General features: G+C 25.9%; 3 protein-coding genes across 3 annotated transcripts; all 3 read right to left on the bottom strand.

Moving 5' to 3' along the window:
- Positions 1-1,301: 1,301 nt before the first annotated feature.
- LOC128962918 (uncharacterized) lies at positions 1,302-3,459 on the bottom strand. Its single transcript, XM_054309335.1, has 3 exons — positions 2,989-3,459; positions 2,437-2,859; positions 1,302-1,385 (listed from the first exon to the last, which is right to left on the bottom strand). The coding sequence occupies exons 1-3, from the start codon at positions 3,457-3,459 to the stop codon at positions 1,302-1,304; spliced, it is 978 nt and encodes a 325-aa protein (XP_054165310.1).
- Positions 3,460-13,467: 10,008 nt separating this feature from the next.
- Positions 13,468-14,806, bottom strand: LOC128962924 (serine protease HTR4-like). The gene is made up of 3 exons (XM_054309348.1): positions 14,080-14,806; positions 13,775-13,946; positions 13,468-13,657 (listed from the first exon to the last, which is right to left on the bottom strand). Exons 1-3 carry the CDS (start codon positions 14,804-14,806, stop codon positions 13,468-13,470), a joined length of 1,089 nt encoding a protein of 362 aa, XP_054165323.1.
- A 1,240-nt stretch (positions 14,807-16,046) lies between these two features.
- Positions 16,047-16,860, bottom strand: LOC128961467 (putative serine protease HhoB). Its single transcript, XM_054307712.1, has 2 exons — positions 16,236-16,860; positions 16,047-16,093 (listed from the first exon to the last, which is right to left on the bottom strand). Exon 1 carries the CDS (start codon positions 16,803-16,805, stop codon positions 16,239-16,241), a length of 567 nt encoding a protein of 188 aa, XP_054163687.1. The 5' UTR covers positions 16,806-16,860; the 3' UTR covers positions 16,047-16,093; positions 16,236-16,238.
- Between the last annotated feature and the right edge of the window lie 1,637 nt (positions 16,861-18,497).

Consider the following 18,497-nt stretch of genomic DNA (forward strand, 5'->3'; position numbering starts at 1 on the left):
AATTTGTTAATAAAAGAAAATAAGATTAGATTGAAAAATAAACAAAAATTTTAAAATAATTAATCAAAAAATAAATAAATAATATAATTAATTAATTTATTTATAAAATTATATATTAATATTATCTATAATTTTGATGATTTATTACTAATATTTCTAATTGAATTCAATTCCCGGCTATTAATTTTCTGTTCATTAGAAGTGCCAAACGGTTTCAACAATTGTTGTCCCGTTTGTCGATGTTTTTTACTGACCAATACTAAGTCAATGACAATAAATACTAAACCAATGAATATCAAAATAATTAGTATTATTACTAATATTTTCATATAATTTTCATCATTTATATCCGGATTGTTTGAGTTTTGATCATCAATACTGATCCGACAATTTGGCATAAATGGTGTCAAAGTTTTAATTGATTTACACTATTTAAATTTTTTTTTAAATTTATATTATAATATGTTAATAATAATAATACAAATACCTGTTTTGATAATTGATTTTCTGGTGACACACAATACATGGCCTGAGTATTGTTGATCAGAAACCATAGTATATAGTATTTACCAGAAATTTTATGGTAAGTGTCGGTCACCGAAACTAACTGTCCCAACAATTCATAGTCTAACTGATCGATGAGCAAAGATATCAATTTTCCCAAACAATAGAAATAAGTGGCATATCTAGTGGTCAGACTATACAACCAATAATTTATGTGGTAATCGATATCATCGGAAATTATTGAATTAAATACAATAAATTTATTGTCCGGAAATTTTCTATTATTATTATTACCCCTAATAATAGTAGTTTTTTCATATTTTTTAAACGGATAAATAGTACAATCAATAACTATAATAGTTTCCTTAATAAAAAAAAAATTTAATATTTAAAAATTAAAAAAAAATTAATTTTATACAAACAATGCCATTACCATTGGTTTTATATAGCAATTATAAACATCTTGGATAACATAATCAAAAATTCCCGAAAATTTTCTATTAATTATTTTATTATTATTTCCTAATATTGACTGATTTCTTGTACTTTGAATTAACGATATGTTACTAATAATTGTTTGTCGATTGTTTTCAGTGTAATAATCCAATCGGACTGTCCATTCAACTATTGTATTATCATTTCTAATTGTTATCAATTGAATGGTTGAATTAAATTTAGGTACTCTATAGTTGTCCAACCAATACCATTGTCTATAGACATAATAGCTATTGAATCGGCCGTTTGGTGCCAACTCTTGACATACATTGTCGATGTTGTCGTTACCATTGCTTACGACATCACCAGTGATTATGACGACTGTCATCGACAACAACAGTGTTATTATTATCAACCATATGATTACCACCGATGATGACCACAAACTTTGTAAACGATTACATAAATAGTTGTTATTATTGTAATACATATTTAATTTTAAAGACTAAATTGAATATTTTAATAAATATTTAAGTTTATTAAACTTTTTTTTAAATATAATATAATGAGATAATTAGATATTATTATAATTATTATGTTTTAATTGTTGATTTGAAAGTTTAAAATATTTTTATTTCATGAAATAGTTTTATTGTTTAAAATATGTATGATTTGTATTGTAATACATATTCATATTTGATGTCAAAAAAATCAATTAATTGCTATTAAGTTTATTTGCTAACTAAAAAATTGTTGTAATATAATAACAAGTATTAAAATATTTTTTTTTTAATATACCGGTAAATGTTTGAAACATTTGAATTTCAATTATTATTATTATAAATAATGTTTTTTAAACAATTTTATGTAGTTTTTAATCGCTATAATAATAATTGTTGTAAATTTAATTGAAAAGTTTGTTAAAGCAATAGATTATTGAAAGTTAAAAAAAACAAATTAATTCAATAAATACTAGTTTAACCCCTAAAAACTAAAATATATAACAAACAAAAAAATAATTGCTTAAATAGTTAACAATAATAATGGATTTTTTATATAAAAAAAATTACTGAAATTAAAAATATAATTTTGATGTTTTACTACGAGTTTTATATTTAATTGAATCCAATTCTCGGGTATTAATCGTCGGTTCAATAGTAGTGCCAAACGGTTTCAAAATTGTTTGTTGTTTTTGTTGTCGATATCTTTTATTATTATTATTACAAACAAATACTATAATAACAATAATAGCGATGAAAATAGCAATTAATAGCAAAATACTTATAAGTATTATAACTAATATTTTAATATAGTTTTCATCATTAGTTTCCGGACTATTGATCGGACAGTTTGGCAAAAACGGTGTCAATGTTTGAATTGATTTGCACTTTAAATATATTTATTAAAAAAACAATATATTATAATTATAACTAAAAAATTAATTTAAAAATTAATAGTTAATTAAAACAAATAGTTAATTAAATAACATATCCATACCTTTACCGATAATTTAGTTTCCGGTGACACACAATACATAGCCTTACTATTATTGATCAGAAACCATAGTATATAGTATTTGCCATACAATTCATGGCTAATGTCGGTCACCGAAACTAACTGTCCCAACAATTCATGGTCTAATTGATCTATCAGAAATGCGGGCCGATTTGAACCATTTTCATAGCAATCCAATTGAATAATAAATAATATACCCGGATACAATATTTTACAATTGATAGCCGTAGAGTATCTAGTGGTTGGACTGTACAGCCAGTAAGCGGCCGAATAATCAGTATCGGCATAAACCCCGGGACTCAATACAATGTATGTATTATTATCGGGAAACTTATTGTCCGAATTGGTAATGTTTACAATAGTTTTGATATCATTGTATTGGCAGTGGATATGTATAATAAATTTCTGGGTTTGAAAAACAAAACAAAATAAATATATCATATAATTATTAGTCCAATAATACAATATATACGGAATATATATTTATTAATTTTAATTTTAATTTTAGTATTTATATTATACTTATTAACTAACCGTTGATTGAATATAACAATTATAGACATCTTTTCTATTGAATAAAATTCCCGAAAACTTTTTGGTTTTATTATTATTTGTCTCAACTCTTGTACTTTGAATTAACGATAAGTTGCCGATAATTTGGTCTGTGTTTAACGGGTTATAATCCAAACGGACTGTCCATTCAGCTACTGTACTATCATTTATAGTTGATATCAATTGTATGGATGTATTAAATTTGGGCACTTTATGTGTGCCCAACTGATACCACTGTCTGTAGACATAGTAGCTATTGAATCGGCCGTTTGGTGCCAACACTTGACACACATTGTTGTCGTTACCATTGCTTATGACATAATCACCAGTGATTATGACTGTCATCAACAATGACTGTATTACTATCATCAACCATATGATGACCACCGATGATGTCGATAACCACAAACTTTGTAAACGATAAAAATATGTATGATTTGTATTGTAATACATATTTATATTTGATGTTAAAAAATCAATTAATTGCTATTAATTTTATTTGCTAAATAAAAAATTGTTGTAATATAATGACAAGTATTTAAATAAAAAATTGTTGTTTTATGATATACCGGTAAATGTTTGAAACATTTGAATTTCAATTATTATTATTATCATCATAAATAATGTTTTTTTAAACTATTTATATATTGTTTTAACCGCTATAATAATAATTGTTGTAAATTTAAATAAAAAAAAAAGTTTGTTAAAGCAATAGATTATTGAAAGTTAAAAAAACAATCTTTGAATAAATGTTTTATAATTCCCGAAAACTTTTTGACGGTTTTATTATTATGTTTTCTCTCATCTCTTATACTTTGAATTAACGATAAGTTGCCGATAATTTGGTCGGCGATTAGTATATAAAGCTAATGATGTTAGCAATGAAGCCGACGAAAGCAGAAAATTTCTGTATTAATAGTTAGAGTGAAATTGATTTGTTGTTTATAAAGTTATTATTAATAATATATATTTAATTTGATTTGACATACCTTTTAGTATAATAGAAAATCATTATATAGTAGATTATGAACTAAACTGTTGTTGAATAACGTATTGAAAGTTTCAATTTGAAACACTAATTAACTGCCAATTAATCAATTGTTGAAGATATACAGCTATACTTCAATTTTAGCTATATTTTAATTATCTATTTTTGTATTTAATCTCATTTACCTATTTTAGTGCATTTATGATACCTTATATTTACTTTTAATATTATTTTTGACCGTTTTATGACCGTTACCTGGATATCCTGGTCAGTGACACCAATCACTGGCACCTCAATGACCAGTATATCACATATCCAACCGTTTTATATTCAAATAGCCCAATGACTACCCTTCCCTCACATACTTTACCTGTACTTCCTATTGACTATAAATACTGTATAACTACTGTATTCATTAGTCAGTGCATTCATTACCACAGTCACAGTCACTACTACTGTACTATTCATACCTGAGTCCTATCTCACCATTACATTCACTGCACTCAAACCACACGTGTTTTATACCGATTTTTATACCGATTATTATACCGATTATTATACCGATTATTATACCGATTCTTATACCGATTTTAACCATAGTTTTAATCGTTGTTTTAACTGTTTTGCTGTTTTGATAATAAAGTGTTTAACTTAATACCAGTGTATTATCATTCATATCATTGCCATACTTGAAGTCTTGACTGAACTAACTAATTGCCTATCAATTAGTTAGCCATTGTCTTACCGGTAGATAACTCCCTGAACGTTGTGTACAAGGATTTGGATCACCCATTTGGACACCACTTGGACACCACAACTGCAGATCAGCTAATCATCTGAGAAGTCCTTAAAGACCTATTGGGTGATAATCTATAGTCAATCATTAAGTGGTTGACTCTGTGTATTGGATATTAATAGTCTGGTATTGGTCTCATACCGACCCACGCTGCATACCTGACCGGTTAATCGATACCGTTATTGATTTACCGATAGTTAATTACCGATACATAACTAATAGGGTACAGTCGACAGTATCTTTAATCGGATCCCTGTCTAACTATACCCACCAAACACAACACAATAATTATTAAAAATTATAGCTCACACTTTGTTGTAACGATATTAATATTTAATACAATTTTTAACTAAAAAGTTATTAGTATAGTATATTTTTATTGTTTTATTTAATTACAGTTATGCCGACAATAACAACTAATTTCTGATATAGCAAAAGTTAAAAAAAATAAATAATAATAAAAGTTAAATAATAAGTAGATAATAATAAATATAGTTAAAAATAATAAAATTTATAATTTATAAGTTTAAATAATTATAGATTAAATAATTTTATTAAAAAATAAGCTATTTTTATATAGAAATATGTATCTAACATTATATTATGAAAATACCATTTATTATTAAAAAAGTTACAAACAATTCTATAGTATATGAAAAACACATATTATAATATTAGTTGAAAATAAATTTATATATAATTATTAATACAAAATTTTTATATATTTTGTATGAAATTTAATTCTAATTTAATTGAATATTATATATATATATATATATATATATATATTAAATTTATTATTTTTAAAACACTTGTTTCATACTATCGTTATCATAACAAACGACATGCACTGGACTAACATAATTGTTACGATTGATCGTCAAAACAATTTCATTAACTAAACTATTTTCAATGCCATCAATCATTTGGCTGATATCGGTAAACGGCTGGCCATTGATTTCGACTATTATATCATTGATTTGCAGTTTAGACCTAAGTATTAGTACATAATTTAATTTAATTAAATAAATAAATAAATAAATTAGTAGTTATTATTGTATAATCATTAATATATATAATTTCTAATCAGATCATTGCTTAGTTGTTATTATTTAATATTGCATATCTAATATTATTTGTTGTTAGCATTATATATATAACAACAACTTACTGGCGATTGTTGAAGACATCGACTATAGTAAAACTGATACCAATATCATCAGTAGTTTTGACTAAAACTATACCCAATTGGTCGGTCATATCTGATGTATAATAATGAAAACGATTGTCTCTATCGATACGCCTTTCCTCAGATTCCATATACTTAATGCCTCTTTTATAAAAATCTGTGTTTAAAAAAAAATAAAAATTATAAATTAATTAGTATATAATAAGTATAGTAATAATAATATTGTTTTTAATAACTTACTTACTATATATATATATATCTACTATTTGGTATATATTATATGTTTTTATTTGTATACATACTTTTTACACTTTTAGATTGAGTGCCAACGTTAAGGTGATCACTGGATAATACTCCACCAAAATGAATGCCTATAATTTTATAGTTGGCATCAATTATAGGTGAACCCGATGTTCCGACAATACAATTGGACTTATGTACGACAAACAGTTCCGATTTGTCTAACCCATCGGATAACGGTTCATAATTTGTCACATTTATACTATCAATAGGTGTATATGTAGTTATGTAGCCGACATTGATTGTCCAATGATGAAAATTGCCGTGACCTAAAATGGCTACCGATTCGCCCAATTCCAGTAGACTATTGGCCGGATTCAATGGCAGCAACTGGATTCCGGTGATGTCCATTGCATATAGTTGTACCAGTGCCAGATCCAGATGCCGTTCAACATATACAACTCGGGCAATGAATTCAATAGACATTTCGACGGCCGACTGTTCATCTAACTTTATGGTCGGCGCTGAGAAGCATGTATAGCCTACCATGTGGTGATAGCCGGCCACTATATGACCATTAGTAACGACCAAATTTCGGTTGTTAGTAAACATGACTCCCGTTCCGAGTGTTTGCATTCGCAGGTTGTCGTCATTTCCGTAACCATACAATGCGATCACATTTTTTTTGTAATTGTTTTTTAAGTATTCAATGTCTATATCAAACATGTGAGCCCTACTCAACCATTCAATCGATGGCTTATTATTATTAGTAGAATTAGCATTATTTCGGTGATTAGACATTTGTCCGACCGATTGTTGCCAAATCATTGTCGGCAGTGGTGACTGTTTGTTGGCCAGTTGTCGGCGGCGATTAGTATATAAAGCCAATGATGTTAGCAATGAAGCCGACGATAACAAAATATTTCTGGAAATTTTTTTATTTAATAATTGATTTGTCTGGACATAAATTTTGTTAGTAAAATACAAAATCATTTTTTTAGACAATAGTACAGTAGTAAATAGTTGATTAGTAGGAATTCAAAAATTATAAAAACATGTCAACTAACTATCAATTGATGATAAATAATATTTATTAAATATAAAATAATTAACTTTCTTTAAATATTATGATTTAATATATTTGTAATATTACAACAATATATATATATATATATATATATATATATATATATATATATATATATCTAATTATTAAATAAAAAATTAATTAAACTGTAAATCTGTAAAATTGTATTATTATAATTATATTAACTGCCATTTAATCAATAATTATTATATTGTATAGTATAGCTCCCACTTATTGTAATGAGATTAATATTTTAATACAATTTTCAATTAAAAAGTTATTAGTATCGTATATTTTTATTGTTTTATTTAATAACAGTTATGCCGACAATAACAACAAATTTCTGATATAGCAAAATAAATAATAATAAAAGTTAAATAATAAATAGTTAATAATAAATATAGTTAAAAATAATAAAATTTATAATTTATAATTGATTAAATAATTTTATTAAAAAATAAGCTATTTTTATATAGAAATATGTATATTATGAAAATACCATTTATTATTAAAAAATCACAAATTATTCTATAGTAAATGAAAAACACATATTATACAAAATTTTTATATATTTTAGTATGAAATTTAATTGTAATTTTAATAATTGAATTCAATTGAATATTATATATAATTTTTTTTAATTTATTATTTTTAAAACACTTGTAGCTTATTATCGTTATCTAAACAAATGACATTCACTGGACTAACATTATTGTTACGATTGATCGTCAAAACAATTTCATTATCGAAACTATTTTTAATGGCATCAGTCATTTGGCTGATATCTGTAAACGGCTGGCCATTGATTTTGACTATTTTATCATTATTTTGAATGTTAAACCTAATTATTTGTATTATTAGTACATATTTTAATTAAATAAATAAATAAATTAGTAGTGATTATTGTATAATCATAAAAATATATATAATTTCTAATCAGATTATTTGCTTAGTATTTGTTAGCATTATATAACAACAACTTACTGGCGATTGTTGAAGACATCGACTGTCGTAAAACTGATGCCAATATCATCAATAGTTTTGACTAAAACAATACCCAATTGGTTGGCCATATCTGATGTATAATAATGAAAACGATTGTCTCTATCGATACGCCTTTCCTCAGATTCCTTATACTTAATGCCTCTTTTAAAAAAATCTGTGTTTAAAAAAATAAATAAATAATTATATAATAAATATAGTAATAATAATATTGTTTTTAATAATTTATTTACGAAATACATAATATACATAATAAGTGTAAATATATATATATATATATTATATGTCAGTATTTGTATACAAACTTTTTACAGATTTATAATGAGTGCCAACTTTAAGGTTTTCATTGGATAATACTGAACCAAAATGAATGCCAATAATGTTATAGTTGGCATCAAATATAGGTGCACCCGATGTTCCCGGAATATTATGGGACTTATGTAAGACAAACAGTTCCCGTTTGTCTAACCTATCGTATAACGGTCGAAAATTTGTCATATTTATAGTATCAATGGTTGTATAAGCAGTTATGTAGCCGACACTGATTGTCCAATGTTGGAAATTGCCGTGACCATAAATGGCTACCGATTCGCCCAATTCCAGTGTACGATTGGCCATATTCAATGGTTGCAACTCGATTCCAGTTATGTCCATTTCGTATAGTTCTACCAGTGCCAGATCCAGATGACTTTCCACATATACAACTCGGGCAATGAACTGAATAGACATTTCGACGGCCGACTGTTCCGGTAACTGTATGGTCGGCGCCGAAAAGCATGTAAAGCCTAGCATGTGGTGAGAGCCGGCCACTACATGTGCATTAGTAACGGCCAAATTTCTGGAGTCATTAAACATGACTGCCGTTCCGATTCTTTTTATTAGCTGATGGTCGACATTTCGGTAAGCATACAATGCGATCACATTTTTTTTGTAATTGTTTTTTAAGTATTCAATGTCTATGTCAAACATGTGAGCCCTTCTACTCAACCATTCAATCGATGGCTTATTATTATTAGTAGAATTGGCATTATTTCGGTGGTCAGACATTTGTCCGACCGATTGTTGCCAAATCAGTGTCGGCAGTGGTGACTGTTTGTGGGCCAGTTGTCGGCAATTAGTATTATATATAGCCAATGATGTTAGCAATGAAGCCGACGATAACAGAATATTTCTAGAAATTTTATTTATTTATTTTTTAAAAAAATTAATTTTGATAGAAATGCTTTGAAACAATAACAGTAGTAATTTAATAATTGATTTGTCTGGACATACCTTTTGTTAGTAAAATACAAAATCATTGTTTTGTAGAAAGTATTAACAATAGTAGTCATTATAAAATTATGAAAACATTAACACATCTGTCAATTGATTATAAATAAAAAAATTATGATTTATTTTTTGTAATATACCAACAATATATATATATATATATATAACTATGACATATTAAAATTATATATCTAATTAATAATTAATAAGTAAAAAAATATTATAATAATATAAACTATAACGAGATGCATAATTAATAATAATTACAGCTGGCCATTGATTTCAACTATCATATCATTGATCTGAAGTTTAGTCCTATTAGTTGTTTGCAGTATTAAAAAAAAATCCCATTAAATAATCAAATTTTGATGTTTTTTTGGATTATATAAACAGAAATACATTACATGCGTTTGTCAATAACATCGACGACCATAAAATCGGTGTTAATATCAGTATTTTTTGATAAAACAATACCCAATTGATAATCACTTCTGGGATAATAGTGTTGATATCGTATGAATTTTTCCATTTTGAGTTTGTTTGAGTGGACATAATTGTCGGCTCTTTTAATAAACTCTATGATTATAACAACAACAGAAAATGTTTATTTAAATTAATTTTCTAATTTGATATCTAATGATAACAAATATATTTTTAAGTATAATATGAAATACTCTATGATATGATATATTCTAAAATTAATTATTTAGAGTTAATTAATAGTTATTTCTGACAATTTTATTAATATAATTAAGATGTTATAATTAATACAGTTCTATATCATTATTTTTTTTAAAAAAATAAATAATTTTATTTTTAATTAATTATTATAAATAGTTAAATAAATTTATGCAATTTTTTTCAAACAAATTTTTAAAATTTGTTTTATGGATTCTATGTCTGTGTGTGTGTTTGTGTGTGTGTGTGTTGGTTTTCGAACTTCGAATTTTGAAATTCTGATTTCAGATTCGGTTAGATCATCAAAAATAAGGTATAGGGGATCAACATTAAAATTTTGATATCTCTTCAAGAACATAGAAAAAATGGCGGCCAAAGTACAAAAAAATTAGTAAAAAAATTTTAAAGTTTAAATTTGAATAAAGCATCAAAAGTAAGTTATAGGAATAAGAAATAAAATTTTGATATCTCTTAAGGAACAGATAAATTAAAAAAAACTAAGGTTTAGTTGTCAAAATGTAAGTTAAACATCTTAATGCAGTTAATTACAATGTTAAGTTATAACAATAATTTTTTTATAAAATGGTGGATAAATATCCATTAATATTGCATCATATATATTCCATAACGACAAATATTGCATCTTAAATATTGCATCACTAAAAATATTGCATCATAAAAATTGTCACTTAATAGTTTAGTAATATGACTCATATGGTCTAATGGTTATCATGAGTAAATATTTTGTTTATATGATAATAAAAAGTAATTTGCGTAATAAAAATTTGTTTTAGATAATGCTTTCTAGCATTTTCAACTTGTTTATTTTTTAAATTTATGTAAAAATGAATATTAATTTTAGAAAAGATTTTTTATTGACAAATTAAGTTGGGAATATTTTTATTAGTTAATTTATAGATAATTTAGTGGGAATTTATTAAAAATTTATAGGGAATTTAATGGGAATTTAGTGGAAATTTAGTGGGAATTTAGTGGGAATTTAGTGGGAATTTAGTGGGAATTTAGTGGGAATTTAGTGGGAATTTAGTGGGAATTTAGCGGGAATTTAGTGGGAATTTAGTGGGAATTTAGTGGGAATTTAGTGGGAATTTAGTGGGAATTTAGTGGGAATTTAGTGGGAATTTAGTGGGAATTTAGTGGGAATTTAGTGGGAATTTAGTGGGAATTTAGTGGGAATTGTTGTGAATTGAATTGTGGGAACCATAGGCGCACCGGACGTACCGGGAATTGTATTTGATTGATGCAAACAAATCGATGCAGATTTGTCTAATAGCCAACCAAACTGTCGATTCTGTGTCTCCGATATAGTATCAAATGGTGTGTTTGTAGTAATATAGCCAAAAGAGAATGTCCAACCCTGGCCATGACCGTGACCCAAAATGGCTACCTGTTCGCCCAGTTCAGGTGAACGATCCGATACAATCATAACGTTAAGAAGGTTTCTAATATCTAGCATTTCTACAAGTTGTATGACTGCCAGATCCAGATGCGATTCAATGTACAATACACGGGCCATCAATTCTGTTATCAATTTCATGGTCGACTGTTCCGGTAACTGTATGGCTGGCGCCCAAAAATGTGTTTTGGCAATCATGTAGTCATAGCCGGCCACTACATGAGCATTAGTGACGGCAATATTTTCGGCGGCGTTCACTATGACTGCCGTTCCTATCGAATTCATTGATTAGTTGTCGGCATAACTGAGACCTGATAATAAAAGCACACTAAACTTGTAGTTGTTTTTCAAGTATTCAATGTCCACATCAAACATATGAGCCCTAGTTATCCATTTAATTAGTGACTTATTATTATTACGGTTAGACATTTGTTGGCCCGACTGGCAATTCAGTGACTGTTTGGTCAGTTATCGGCGCTTAAGATATACTGTCGACGACGTTAGCAATGATGCCGACAATAGCAGCAAATTTCTGAATCAAGTTTTTTTTTGGTAAAGTAAAGTAAAGCAATAATTGAATTGTTTTTTTAATCTCTTATATAACAAGCAATCAAATTTCAATATCAGTTTCAAATGAAGTTAATAATCAATAGATTTTATAAGTGAATAAACAAATCAAAAATCATTAGATTTGTTTGAACATACCTTTTGCTGTAAAAACTCATTTTATTTAGTGTACGATAATCAACTCAATTGATATTTTTTAGTTTAAAAACTCATTAAAAAAACCATAAGCTAACTGTCAATTTAGTCATAATTATTAATTATTGTTAATTAATTTCAAATTAATATTACATCATATTATACAGTATTGTTGTTTTTACGTAATTAATAATTATTTATTTTTTTTTTGTTATATAATTGTTAATGTTCAGCAATCGATGAATCAAAATTTATTATTATTTAAAAAAACATCAAATCAACATTAATACCAAAAAATTAGTTATGAATTTAATTTTTCTGTTAGAAATTTATTATTATAAGATTAAGTTTTTTTTTTGGTAAGTTAAGTAAAGGAATGATTGAATTGTTTTTTTTTAATTTCAATATCAATTTCAATATCAGTTTCAAATGAAGTTAATAATCAATAGATTTTTATAAATGAATAAACAAAACAAACAAACAAATTATTAGATTTATTTGAACATACCTTTTGCTGTAAAAACTCATTATATTTAGTATACGATAAGCAATACAATTGATATTTTTTTTAGTTTAAAAACTCATTAAAAATAACCTAAAAATAACTACCAATTAAAATTAAAATTATTAATTCTTGTTAATTAATTTCAAATTAATATTACATTAATGTCAATCAGATTATACTGAATTGTTGTTTTTACGTAATTAATTATTATTATTTTTTGTTATACAATTGTTAATGTGTAGTAATAGATGAATCAAAATTTATTTTTTTAAAAAAAAAACATCAAATCAACTTATATACCAAAAAATTAGTTATGAATTTATTTTAAAAAATTGAATTTTTTTTTGTTATAAATTTATTATTATCATATGGTAATTATTAATATAAGATTTTTTTATTTAAAACATTTGTATTATGTATATTATAAATAAAGTAAAAATAAATATACATTTAATACAAATATTAAGTATTGTTTGAATACTTTATTATGAAAAACAAATAAGTATTTTAGTAATAAAATAAATACAATTTAGTTTTTAATAAATAAATACAATAACAAAATAAAATGTTGTTTTTAAAAAATGTCTATTAAAATACAAGTGGTATACAATCGTAATTAAAACCAATGACATTCACTGGCATTACATTATTGTTACGATTGATAGTCAAAACAATTACTTTACGGAAACTATTTTCAATGGCATCAATCATTTGGCTGATATCGGTAAACGGTTGGCCATTGATTTTAACTATCATATCATTGATCTGAAGTTCAGTCCTATTAGTCGTATACGACAGTAGTGTTTGCAATATAATTATTTATAAAAAAAACTCATTAAATAATCAAATTTTGATGTTTTTTTTGGATTATATAATCAGAAATATAATACATTACATGCGTTTGTCAATAACATCGACGACCATAAAATCGGTGTTAATATCAGTATTGTTGGACAAAGCAATACCCAATTGTTGATAACATTTTGGTAAATAAGGTTTATATCGATTGAATTTTTCCATTTCACGTTTGTTTGAGTGGACATAATTAACGGCTCTTTCAATAAACTCTATGATTATAACAACAACAAAATGTGTTTTAAAAATTAATTTTCTAATTTGATATCTAATAATAACAAATATATACCGGTATATAATTTACAATAACATAAATATAGGTATATATGTATGTATGTGACATACCGTTTACAGATTTACCACGGGTACCGGTTTTTGGTTGGTTGACTAATGCAAGCAATGCACCAAAATTGATACCAATGATCGCATAATTGGCGTCAACCATAGGTGCACCGGACGTACCGGGACTTGTATTTGAGTGATGCAAACAAAACGATTCAGATTCGTCTGATGTACAACTAAACGGTTTAAACTGTGTCTCCGATATGGTATCAAATGGTGTGCCTGTAGTAATATAGCCGACACAGACTGTCCACAACTGGCCATTACCGTGACCCAAAATGGCTACCTGTTCGCCCAGTTCATGCGAACGATCCGATAAAAGCATAACGGGAAGATCGTTACTAATATCTTGCATTTCTTCTAGTTGTATGATTGCCAGATCCAAATGATATTCAACATACAATACTCGAGCCACCAATTTCTTTGTCACTTCTATGGCCGACTGTTCCCGTAATCGTATGGTTGGCGCCGGGAACAGTGTTCGGGCAAACATGTAGTCATAGCCGGCCACTACATGAGCATTAGTGACGGCAATTTTACTGACGGCGTCCACTATGACTGCCGTTCCTATCGAATTCATTGAATCGTTGTCGACATAGCTGAGACCTACCAACAAAAGCACACTATTCTTGTAGTTGTAATCCAAGTATTCAATGTTCACATCAAACATATGAGCCTTAGTTATCCATTTAGTTTTTGACTTATTATTATTATTATAACGGTTAGACATTTGTAGGCCTGACTGGCAAATCAGTGGCGGCTGTGACTGTTTGACCAGTTTTCGGCGCTGAAGATATACTGTCGACGACGTTAGCAATGATGCCGACAATAGCAGCAAATTTCTGATTCAATTTTTTTTTGTAAAGTAAAGTAAATAATAATTGATCTGTTTTTTAATCTCTTATATAACAAGCAATCAAATTTCAAATGAAGTTAATAATCAATAGATTTTCATCATTTGATTTGTTTAAACATACTTTTTACTGTAAAAACTCATTTTATTTAGTGTACGATAAGTAACACAATTGATAACTTTGACACAATTGACAACACAATTTAGATTTTTTAGTTTAAAAACTAATTAAAAAAAAACTCAAACAAACTGCCAATTTAGTTAAAAATTATTGTTAATTAATTTCAAATAATATTACATTTAAGCCAATCAAATTATACAGTATTGTTGTTTTTACGTAATTAATAATTATTTATTAATTTTTTGTTATACAATTGTTAATGTGTAGCAATCGATGAATCAAAATTTATTTATTTTTTAAACATCAACATTAATACCAAAAAATTAGTTATGAATTTCTTTAAAAAAAAAATTGAAATTTATTTTTTTTTCTTATAAATTTACTATTAATGATAATTGATAATTATTTTTATAAGATTTTTTTTTTATATTTCAAACATTTGTATTATGTATATTATAAATAAAATAAAAATAAATATACATTTAATACAACTATTAAATATTGATTGAACACTTTATTATGAAAAATAAATAAGTATTTTAGTAATAAAATAAATACAATTTATTTAAGTATTATTTTTTTAAAAAATAATAATTTCTATTAAACCACTTGTGGTATACTTTTGTAATCAAATCTTCTAACTTTTACTGTCATTACATTATTGTTACGATTGATAGTCAAAGTTATGTCATCATCGAAACTATCGATAGCATCAGTTATTTGGCTGATATCGGTAAACGGTTGGCCATTGATTTCAAGTATCATATCATCGATCAGAAGTATAGTCCTATTAGTTTGCAGTAAATAAAAAAACCCATTAAATAATCAGTTTTGTTGTTTGAATTATAAAGAGTAATATAAGAGACATTACATGCGTTTGTCAATAACATCGACGACCATAAAATCGGTATTAATATCAGTATTTTTTGATAAAATAATACCCAATTGATAATCACTTTTGGGATAATAGTGTTGATTTTGATTGAATTTTTCGATATCTCTTTCGTATGACTGGACATAATCAGCGGCTCTTAGAAGAAAGTCTATCATTTAAGAAAAATATTTATTTATATTATTTTTCTAATTTATTTAATGATTACAAATTACAGTTTATAATCTACAATAACATATATATATATATATATATATATATATATATACAACATATATATGTGTATGTCATACCGTTTACAGTTTTACTATGGGTACCGGTTTTTGGTTTGTTAGCCAATGTACACCAAAATTGATTCCAATGATCTCATGATTGGCGTCAACCATAGGCGCACCGGACGTACCGGGAATTGTATTTGATTGATGCAAACAAAACGATTCAGATTTGTCTAATATACTACCCAACGGTACATACTTTGTCTCCGATATGGTATCAAATGGTGTGTTTGTAGTAATATAGCCGACATAGACTGTCCACCACTGGCCAGCACCGTGACCCAAAATGGCTACCTGTTCACCCAGTTCGTGCTGACGATCCGATACAAACATAATGGGAAGTTCGTTACTAATGTCGTCCATTTCTGTTAGTTTTATTAGCGCCAGATCCAGATGCTTTTCAATGTACATTACTCGGGCCACCAATGTTGTTGTCTTTTCCATGGCCGACTGTTCCGGCAACTTTATGGTCGGCGCCGGGAACTGAGTTTGGGCAATCATGTAGTCATAGCCGGCCACTACATGAGCATTAGTGACGGCGACATTTTCGATCGTATCCACTATGACTGCCGTTCCCATCGAATTCATTGAATCGTGTCGGCATAGCTCAGACCTAACAACAATAGCACACTATATATGTAGTTGTCTTTCAAGTCTTCAATATCCACATCAAACATGTGTGCCTTAGTTAACCATTTAATTAGTGACTTATTATTATTATTAATATTACGGTTAGACATCAGTGGCGGCGGTGATTGTTTGGCCAGTTGTCGGCGCTTAAGATATACTGTCGACGACGTTAGCAATGATGCCGACAATAGCAGCAAATTTCTGAATCAAGTTTTTTTATTTGGTAAAGTAATGTAAATAATAATTGAATTGTTATTTTTTAAATCTCTTATATAACAAGCAATCAATTTCAATATCAGTTTCAAATGAAGTTAATAACCAATATATTAGTTAATAAACAGACCAAAAAAAAATCATTAGATTTGTTTGAACATACCTTTTACTGTAAAAACTCATTAATGAACAACAAAATTGATATTATTTAGTTTAAAAACTCATTTAAAAAAAACCACAAACTAACTGCCAATTTAATGAAAAAAATTATTAATTATTGTTAATTAATTTCAAATTATTATTACATATATTTCAGATTCAGATTATACAGTATTGTTATTTTTACATAATTGATAATTTTGTTTAGTTCAAAAATACCTAACATATACTAACTGTCAATTTAATTTTGAATTAAAATTAATTTTATAGTTAATTAATTTCAAATTTAAATTTGACTCATCTCAATATACAGTATTGTTGTTTTTACGTAATTAATAATTTTTATATTACTAAACTTTAATAAAATAGCAACTATCATGTATTATTATTAGAAAGTGATAGATTAGATTAAATGATAATTAGTTTTTTATAATATATATATCAATTTATAATTAAATTAAATATTTAATTGATTACAATGGCAACAATATTTTTAACTGAATCTTTATAAACTATATATTAATATAAACTAAATAATATAATTTTTATTTAATTGTATATTTCTTTATCATTAGGTATTCAAAGTTGAATAATTATTTAACATATTTATAAATAAGAAAATTTTTAAACATTTAAATGATTAGATTTTTTTTAAATCAACACAATTTATCATTATTTGATAATTATTAATATATATTTTATAATTTTCATAGATTTTAAAATTATAAAATAATTTATAATATTAACTATTAATTCAAATAAAATTATAAATTATCTTTTTTAATGTGTTTTCTTATATAATAGTGAAAATGTAAAAAATATATATAATTTATCTGTTTATTTTTTAATTGATAATAACTATTACTATTTTGTTTTATTACTAAATATTATTTTTTTGAAAAGTTTATTATTTTATAATAACAATAGTAATTATAAGAGTAATAGTTGGTAACAACTTGTTATAATTGTTATAATTTCATAATAATTATTTCAATTTTAATAATAATACTTAATTGCAAAATTGATAATCAATAATTATGTTTATAAATTTAATTTAATTTTTATATTAATTTAGTTATATTTTGTATAATATATAATGACTTAGTTTATTATACTCATATATTACATATGTATTATACTATGTAATATAATTATATTAATACAGTAATACTGTATATAATATCTACTATAAAATAATATACTTTTTTCTAAATAGAAAATATTATTTTTTATAGATAATAAAATAATTTTAATAATAATTTTATAAATTTAGTAAAT

This window comes from Oppia nitens, unplaced genomic scaffold (genome assembly GCF_028296485.1).
Source record: "Oppia nitens isolate AA-2021 unplaced genomic scaffold, nextdenovo-longstitch-racon4-pilon3 scaffold14_pilon_pilon_pilon, whole genome shotgun sequence".
NCBI classification, from domain to species: Eukaryota; Metazoa; Arthropoda; class Arachnida; order Sarcoptiformes; family Oppiidae; genus Oppia; species Oppia nitens.